General features: G+C 35.7%; 1 protein-coding gene across 2 annotated transcripts; it reads left to right on the top strand.

Annotated features, from left to right (window-relative positions):
* Nucleotides 1-2,492: 2,492 nt before the first annotated feature.
* LOC122009599 (protein DJ-1 homolog D-like) lies at nt 2,493-7,517 on the top strand. Of its 2 annotated transcripts, none has more exons than XM_042565814.1 (6): nt 2,493-2,744; nt 3,569-3,629; nt 3,733-3,849; nt 4,487-4,927; nt 6,504-6,866; nt 7,149-7,517. In XM_042565814.1, exons 2-6 carry the CDS (start codon nt 3,579-3,581, stop codon nt 7,335-7,337), a joined length of 1,161 nt encoding a protein of 386 aa, XP_042421748.1. In that variant the 5' UTR covers nt 2,493-2,744; nt 3,569-3,578; the 3' UTR covers nt 7,338-7,517. The 2 variants fall into 2 exon arrangements, with proteins under 2 accessions (XP_042421748.1, XP_042421749.1); XM_042565815.1 differs by having other exon boundaries at nt 3,559-3,629.
* Nucleotides 7,518-8,918: the final 1,401 nt, after the last annotated feature.

Raw genomic sequence — 8,918 nt, 5'->3', positions numbered from 1 at the left:
GCTCCAATAACCAAGAAGGCATAGTGCCTCGAAACTACCTAGAAGTCAAATTTAGAAATGAACTGTTTAATTAACGTTTTGATAAAAGCATTGAAAATAAAATTGAATAGTGCTTAGAAAAAGTGTTTGGGACTTAGAAATTTGTTTAGAATTTTTTTTAACTTAGAAAATTTTTAGTTGCATTTTGAAAAATATTTTAACACTTAGAAAATGTTTAACGTTGAAAATTTTTTTTCTTGGATGTTGAACACTTAGGAAATTTTCATTGAAAATCTTTTTGTCCCCGTTTTTGCTGTGATCAAAGGGGGAGAATAAAAGATAAGTTCAGTTGGGGGGAATTAAAATTTTTTTTTTGTATATATTTTTGTTACAATTTAGTTCAAAATTACAAATTTATGCCTGAATTGTTAATTTAGTAATTTTCTTTAAATTACTATTTGTTTGGTTTATCCCTAACTTGAACTTGGTTGATGCACATCAAAAAGGGGGAGATTGTTGAACCCCGTGGTAGTTTTGATATGATCAACCAAGTTGGTTAGGTCCTGCGTTTTGTCTGATCCCTGTGTCTGAGTGTACAGGAACTTAGGAGCACAGGAAGTCGAGCGGAAGACGCAACTGGTGAGAAGGACGGCACGGGAAGGGAGCCGACGGGCTCGGTGCGTCCGAAGGACGGGAGAGCTGCAGAAGAGTACACTCGGTGGGCGAGAAGAACGTGCGCGACGTTCGAGGGACGTAAAGCCGGGGAGGAAGCCTGCTCGAGGAGAAGGCCGGGAATTGGGTTCGGGTGAGACCTATTCCGGTAGGCCGCAATCACCCAAGGAGCCGAACCGGAACAAGTCATGACCGACCTCGAGTGGCCGGTCGATCTTGGATGGCCCGTTCGAGCCTTCGGTGGTGATCGGGCTTCAAGACGGTAGGGGCAATAAGCTGGGAAAACCCAATCGACCGAACCTTCCGATCGGTCGATCAGACTTACAGCACGATCGAGCAGATGATATTCAAGCAAAAAGATCGAGTCGGTCAGAAAGGATCGAACCCAAGCTCGATCCACAGAGATCGCACCTGGACGCGAAGCTGGGAAGGTACAGCAGGATCGGTCGACCGATCCCTCTTGAGTCAAACTTGATCCCGAAGGATCAGGTGAACTGATAAGCTCGAGAACCCCTATATAAAGAGGGTCTCGGGTAGCTCTTAGTGATATCGAAAACAGTGAACGAATACGAACGATTTCGAAATACAACTCCTGTACTCTCATTTCCTAAGCAACAGTTCTGTGCTCTTCAAGTGTAAAAGGCTACTCCGCCTTCAGAGAAGGAGACTTCTTTTAGTGCACTCTCTTACTGTCTTGGATTAACAACCTTCTTGGTTGTAACCAAGTAAATAGCTGAGTCTTATATTTCTGTTTATGTTAGTTCTATTGAATTTCATAACTGTTGCTTTATTATTTAAGTTGAAAGCCTTGAGGAGTGTTTAGTTTTTATTGCAGGCAATTCACTCTCCTCTTGCCGGTCTCCGCGGTACCAACATCATGTAACCTGGATTCGGAAAACCTCATAAAACTAAGGTTTTTCTTGATTCCGGAGTTAATGATTTTTTTTTTAACCAAAAATATCCTCCGATACGAAAAAATGTGAAAAAAAGAGAAAAAAATGTAAAAAATATTAAAAAAATGGTAAAAATCTAAAAAATTAAGAAACGATAAAAGTTTAAAAAATGAAAATTTTAAATTAAAAATAAAATTAATAAATAAAAAAATAAAATATAAAAAATGTAAAAAAATATAAAAATATAAAAAATGTAAAAAAAACATAAAAAATAAAATAAAAAACGTAAAAAAATAAAAAAAATATAAAAACATAAAAAAAAATAATAAAAAACACATAAAAACGTAAAAAAATATACGAGAAAAAAATAAAAAATATATAAAAAAATTTAATAATAATAATAATAATATGTATAGTCGGTTTTGTAACTAAGGGTAATACAGTAAAATATTAAACTAAGGTATTCATTAAACCTTCAAACAAATAAGTTTTTGTTGCATTACCTAAATTGAATCAAACAATATTTGATTATATTTTATTATCCATAATCTTAGTTATGTGATAATTGATAATTACATAATCAAAATTATGCATGATAACTTAACTAAATACATCCCAATAATTTAAACATTTTTATTCAATTTTTTTAGTTTTAAAAATCTCTCACCAACCTTCAAATGTTTTACTTAATAGTATAACCACCTAAGCAATACACACCATCACTCTCCATTTCAGACACTTAATTTATATATAATATTAATATTTATTATTATTTAATGGATTCGATAAGCTCTGCATCATTCGAGCAATCTACCATCGCTCTCCATTTCCGACACTTAATTTATATATAATATTAATATTTATTATTATTTAATGGATTCGATAAGCTCTGCCACATTCGAGCAATCTCTTTCCTCTCTTATTCTATACCGCACAATCTTTTCTTATTCATTTTAAAGCTATATATTACTCCATCGCCCAAGCTCGTATAGTCGTATTGTCGTCGCGCGGCCGTCGAGGCGGTGGACACAGCTCGGTTCTTCCTCGCCCTAACCCTATATCCTTGTTTCTTCCGCTCCCTCTTTCACTTTCCAGCTCCTTCCGCCGCACAAGCCGCCCGACCTGCTGCCGTCTACGCCGACCAGTCTCCGGCTGCCCACACAACGCAGTTCGCGTGTTTCGTACTCGATTCCCTTTTCAGTTAAGAATCTCTTACACAAAATTCTTATCCTGAACATGATTAAGTACCGATAGTTGCAGATCTTAAGCGCGGAAAACTATTCAATGCGCTCGTGATGCTTGGATCCTGTATCTTCATGCCGAGATTCTTCTGTTTATCTGTTAAAATTGTGTGTGTGTTTTTCTTTTTTTCTGTTTGATACTGCATCGAATTGCACTTGAAATTGGATCTTACTTGCTAATTGACTCTGTTACTCAAATTAAAGTCAGGCAGATCAACACGAAGAACAAATGATCTAATAACTAGTAATGAACACAAATGTGTTATAAAAACATGTACATGGCGTTTGTTTCTAAGAAAGTCTTTGCAGTTGTTCGATTGTTATTGATGTAGATAATCACTGTAGTTTATCTAAATATCTAATCCTGTGAGTGTATAACTCTTCGTTTAATTCTAGAATCCTTTTCCTACCTTAAGCCCCATATTCGTGGCTTGTTCTGAGATGTCTTCTGTACAATGTGTCCCCCATATTTCTACTGCCAAGATTACTCACCAAACACCTTTTTTTCCTACTTATTTGTTTCACTCAGTCAAGTAATATCTTTCAAAAACCAAAAACAATAAAGTAAATCAAAATTTATGTTCCAAACTAAATGAAAATAGCTTATATTAAATGTCATAAGATGAATCTAGTGAGTTTGTAAGTTTTTTCTTTTTCTTCGTTTGAGTAAAATTTTCAATCTAGTTTCTTAGTAAGGCACATATGATCAACTTAGTTTTTTTTTTTTTTTTTGTATGTTTTGTTCTTTTAATATTTCTTTTTCACTGACAAAGAGGAATATAGGTGGTGGGAAATGGCGAGGAGAGTTTTGCTACTGTGTGGTGACTATGTGGAGGATTATGAGGTACTTCCTTCCTGATCACCATTGGTTTCTTGGGAGAATCTTCCAATTCTTTGAATCTTGACCAAATCACAACATGGACAACACTGATCATTCATATCTCTAGGTTATGGTGCCATTTCAAGCACTTCAAGCATATGGAGTTATTGTTGATGCAGTTTGTCCTGGTAAGAAGGCTGGTGAAGTGTGCCGCACTAGCATCCATCAGCTTTCTGGTCACCAGGTAATTATTGATTTATAAGATCCATATTATATTCTAGTCATGCTTCGGGTCTTTGATGCTAATGCTCCTTTAATCAAATCCTAAAATTGGTTGCACAGGATCATTTTGTACTCGGGTTCATGTCATCTATTTGCTTGCCTAGTTTTTGGATTGACTGTTTTATATCACTAAAGCTAGCATGTTACTTCAAACTTGAGTATGTACTGACTGCTAATTGTTGTTCATTGAGGTAAACATGGCAACCCTACTCCTAAATTGTTATTAAATGTTAACCACTAGATGCATTTGTAGGAGGATTTTCAATTGATGTAAGCATGGACACCTATGTCACAAGAGTCAGCAATGGAATACTTGGTTTTGCGTTTTTAGATTGTTTATTATGTATGGCATGGTATGGCGCCGTATAGTATTAGTACTAATTTAATCCTTTCAAATCTTTAAACTGGCAATTTGTTTCACGCTATTAATATTTGGAATGTGGACAAACAAAAATACCTAGACTGTCTTCTGTAGATATTTTTCTTTTTAAAAAATATTCTCTCTTTTTTTTTCTTGATAGAGATGTTTAATTTCTTTGTTGAAATGTGTTATAAAGCTCTTGTTGTTTTCAATAATGTCATCAATGCCATGGTTGCAGACGTATTCTGAATCAAGAGGGCACAATTTCACACTTAATGCAACATTTGATGAAATTGAAGTAAGCAAATATGATGGGATAATTATTCCTGGAGGTCGAGCACCAGAATACCTTGCAATGGATGATGTGGTTGTGAAGTTAGTATCCAAGTTCCATGATTCCACCAAGACAATTGCATCTATTTGCCATGGACAGTTGATTTTAGCAGCTGCAGATGTGGTTAAAGACAGGCAATGCACAGCCTACCCTACGGTGAAACCTGCTCTTGTTGCGGCTGGTGCCCACTGGGTGGAACCAGAAACAATGGCAAAATGTGTTTCTCATGATCATCTTATAACAGGAGGAACATATGACTGTCACCCTGAGTTAATCCGTCTTTTCGTCCAAGCATTAGGAGGCTCAATAACAGGTTCAAATAAGCGAATTCTGTTTCTTTGTGGGGTATGTGCACAACATAGTTTTTATACCTTCTCGATTAATATCTTCCACAGTGTAGCTTGTAGGGTGGTGTGCAAATTTTTTTTTGGTTGATGGGACATTGTGATCAATATTTTGGATAAACCACATAATCAGTTCCACATCAAGCAAGTTGAATCAGATTAGTATTTGACACTATTTAATAGTTTGGCTTAAAATCACCCTGGTAACCTGGTTGATATGCTTGAGCTATTTGATTAAAGCTAAAATTTAGGTAAGGAAAATAAAAAATGCTAAGAGGTTGATAGGTTGGAGATAATGCTATTGAATTTATTGTCTAGAAACAATTACTCATGAGGCTGCCCTAATTGTCATCTGAACTTAGAAGGTTGTTGCAATCAGTTGATGCAACACTTAACCAAAAGTCACACATACATGCCCTCGGGGCAATGGTGCAGCGGCAGAGCATCTTCTAAGGATCGAGTCGATAAATTTTTCCTAATGGACGGTTGACCTAAGAGCGTTAGGCTGATGGGTTGCCCGTTGCAAGTGTTTCCAGATTTATCTTAGTGGCCGGTGGAAAACTTCCGTGAGGCCTAGTCAGTCACCCCAAGATTAGTTGGCGTAAGCTGGATATCTGGTGCCAACTAAAAAAAAAGTCACATACATAATGCACTAGTTAACAATTTCACAATGAGAAAAAAAAAATCTCACATAGAGATTAATAAAAAATGCATAGATGAGACCTCTTTAATAGGTTTGGCCATAACTAAACTAGGAAGAAAATACTATAAAGAAAAAATATAATGGTAAATTATTGAACCATGTGAAGTTCCAGAATATCCAAATCACGTACCAAGTTTTAGAATTATCAAATCATGTACCCAATTCTATTTTTGCCCCTCTGTACCGATTGCTACATTGTAGCAATGCTATTGTTCATCAACACGGTAATATCCTGAATCGATTGGTACACTATAACAATCAATTAAAAAATTCGATTCATATTTAAAAAGTTGCTGCTCTTACTATGATGTATGGAAATAATATTGGAGGACATGGACAAAACCAGCATATTGATCTAGAGAGATCAGAATGATATCGAACCAATTCCTATGTTTTCATCTAGTTTTCCAGATTATATCCATGCACTCAAACATCATTTTCATATATCATATTGAGAGCAGAAATTTTTTTAACACGAATCGGACCCGATTGGTGAAATGTTACACTGTCATAGAATCATTCCCAATTGATTTTGGTACACTGTAACAATCGATTGGTAAATTTACCAATTGATTGGGAACAGTAAGAGGGGTAAAATGAGTATTGGGTATGTGATTTGATAATTTTAAAACTTGGGTACGTGATTTGGGTATTCCGGAACTTTAGCTATGTGGATTAGTAATTTGCCGAAAACACAATAATCTCCTTAACTCCTACTGAATTAAAAGACACCAAATTTTAACATCGAAAATAGGATACTTACCAAAATGAAATTCAAATAGATCCCTTTTCCCTGTTTATTTTAGGTTCTATGTTATGGATTTGCCAATTACCTGAATTAACCCATTTCTTATTCGTTTATTTTGTTTCACAGGATTACATGGAGGACTATGAAGTTATGGTTCCATTTCAGGCACTTCAAGCTCTTGGTTGTGATGTTGCTGCTGTCTGTCCGAATAAAGCTGCAGGCGAAAAATGTCTGACTGCTATCCATGACTTTGAGGGTGACCAAACTTACAGCGAAAAGCCTGGCCATGATTTTTCCCTTACTGCATCTTTTGAAGGCTTGGATGCTTCAAGTTATGATGCCCTTGTAATACCTGGTGGGCGAGCCCCTGAATACCTTGCAGTAAATGGGGAAGTAATATCTTTGGTGAGAGAATTTATGAATGGGGGAAAACCTGTTGCATCAATTTGCCATGGACAAGTGATATTGGCTGCTGCTGGTGTTCTCAAGGTAATCACTATTAATTCGTTTTGTTTCTTTCTCTCCTTTTTCTCATTCCTGCAGAAAGATGCTAAATTTCTAGGCTAGGTTTCCCTTTTCTCTTTTCCTGTGAGACCACTTGTTAAGAAAGTGGAGAAGATTCATCTTTGATTAATAAGGGTGAACGCTCATAGTGATGCAAATGAAGTAAATTGATTCAAGGACCTGGAATACAATTTTGTTAATATTTGTGTTCTTGTCTTGGAGTGTGTTACGATTAACTTTGATTGTGCATGTACTTCTGTTTTGCAGGGAAGGAAGTGCACAGCATACCCTGCAGTGAAGCTCAATGTGGTTCTGGCAGGAGCAACATGGTTGGAACCAGATCCAATTGATCGTTGCTTCACCGATGGCAACTTGGTCACTGGCGCTGCTTGGCCTGGCCATCCAGAGTTCGTCTCTCAGCTTATGGCTTTGCTGGGTATCAAAGTAACCTTCTAGTGCCATAATACCTGTGTTTGTTTGCAAGTAAATGCCCTTGTTCTCTGCTAAACAATGCTGAGAGTTGTTTTTCTTTCTTCTGCGGTATATTGTTGTGCTAAGTCTTGCTTGCTACCTGTCTGTTATCCTGCAATGTGTTGCGAATAAAAGCTGATGCTGATATGTAGGATTCTTCTTTTCTGCTTAGGCGTGATTTATAGACGTTTTTTTTTCTTCGTTTTGATGTTATGCGAAGGATGAGAAGCGAAGTCTTCGCTTATTGCGGTTGGGGATAATGTTTATGGATTGGTAATCGTTCAAATCACCATCCATGGTTGACTATGAATCAAGCATATGATCAGGAGTTGAATGTTTTAAGATGATAAAGTGGATAAGTAGACAAGATAGGAAATATAAATATATAAATATTAAAGAAAAAATTGTATTTATTAAGGAAAACTTCTTAAAGAGATTATAGTACAAATGTGTATCAATAAATAATGTACGATCAATTCATATATTGTTACAAAAGAAGAAGAAAGATTTATAGCAGTCATATTTTGGTAATTATATGGATGATTGTTTTAATACGTCTAGTGTAAAATATTTTATTAGATGTCTGATGTTTTGTTTTTTGTTAAAAGAGTTATTGCGTTAGGGTAAAATGTTTTTCGTGATTTACCTACTTGTATCTAATTGGGGGCAGGTAATACTAGGTCATTTAAGATGAGTGATATCACCTTTTGCTCTAACAAGAGGAAGAAAGTTTTATTGCTCCTGGGGCAAGGTGCAATAGTTAGACCCTTCAATGGATAATTAAGAGATCTAAGGTTTGAGTCTCAGTTATGACACTACAGAAGATTTTTCTTCCAGTGAAAAGAGAGCCTAAGAATGCTGGCCATTTGGATGAGATTCTATGAGTGTACTTCCTGATTTACTCTAGTGGTCGATGAGAAACTTCCATGAGATTAAGAGGAAGATTTATAATGGATATCAATTTCCAACGTATGCGAAATGTATTGCGTATCATTTGATCTTTTCATACAAATGATTATTGTGTTGAATGAAATTCCTTGTGACTTACTTCCCTTCTAGATCGCATGAAATAGTCTTGGAAGGGACTCGGGTGAGGATTATCATCTTTTCTTCTTAATCTTTTGTTGTAAGAAGAAGAAAGATTTATACGTAGATTGGATACCCATGCCAAATAAAAAAGAAGAAAGATCTATGTCCCGAGACTATAGTACAGTGGTTAGGCTTTCAAGTGTGGATTTCATAAATTCAAAACTCAGCTGTTACGAATTGTAAACGATTTCCTCTTAACCGCTATTGAAGGCATTGAAAACCAGCCAGACTATCTTTCAATTAATTCTATTGACGGGTGAAAAATTTTTATGAGACTAAATCGGATATCAACCAATACAAATTATATATATTAATAATGAGATTAATTTTATTTAAATATTTATATCGGTGAAATATACGAGAGGTCAGTTCCAGATTTACAAGATTATACTTAGAAGTCGAGTTCGTGGGAGCTGGTATATTTGCTAAATTAATCATATAATGGTCTTAGCATATATTACTTTAAATATCAAATTT

The sequence above is a fragment of the Zingiber officinale genome, chromosome 8A (genome assembly GCF_018446385.1).
Source record: "Zingiber officinale cultivar Zhangliang chromosome 8A, Zo_v1.1, whole genome shotgun sequence".
In the NCBI taxonomy this organism is placed as follows: Eukaryota; Viridiplantae; Streptophyta; class Magnoliopsida; order Zingiberales; family Zingiberaceae; genus Zingiber; species Zingiber officinale.
The sequence above is the reverse complement of the archived record's forward strand: the minus strand, read 5'-3'. Positions and strand labels throughout refer to the sequence as shown.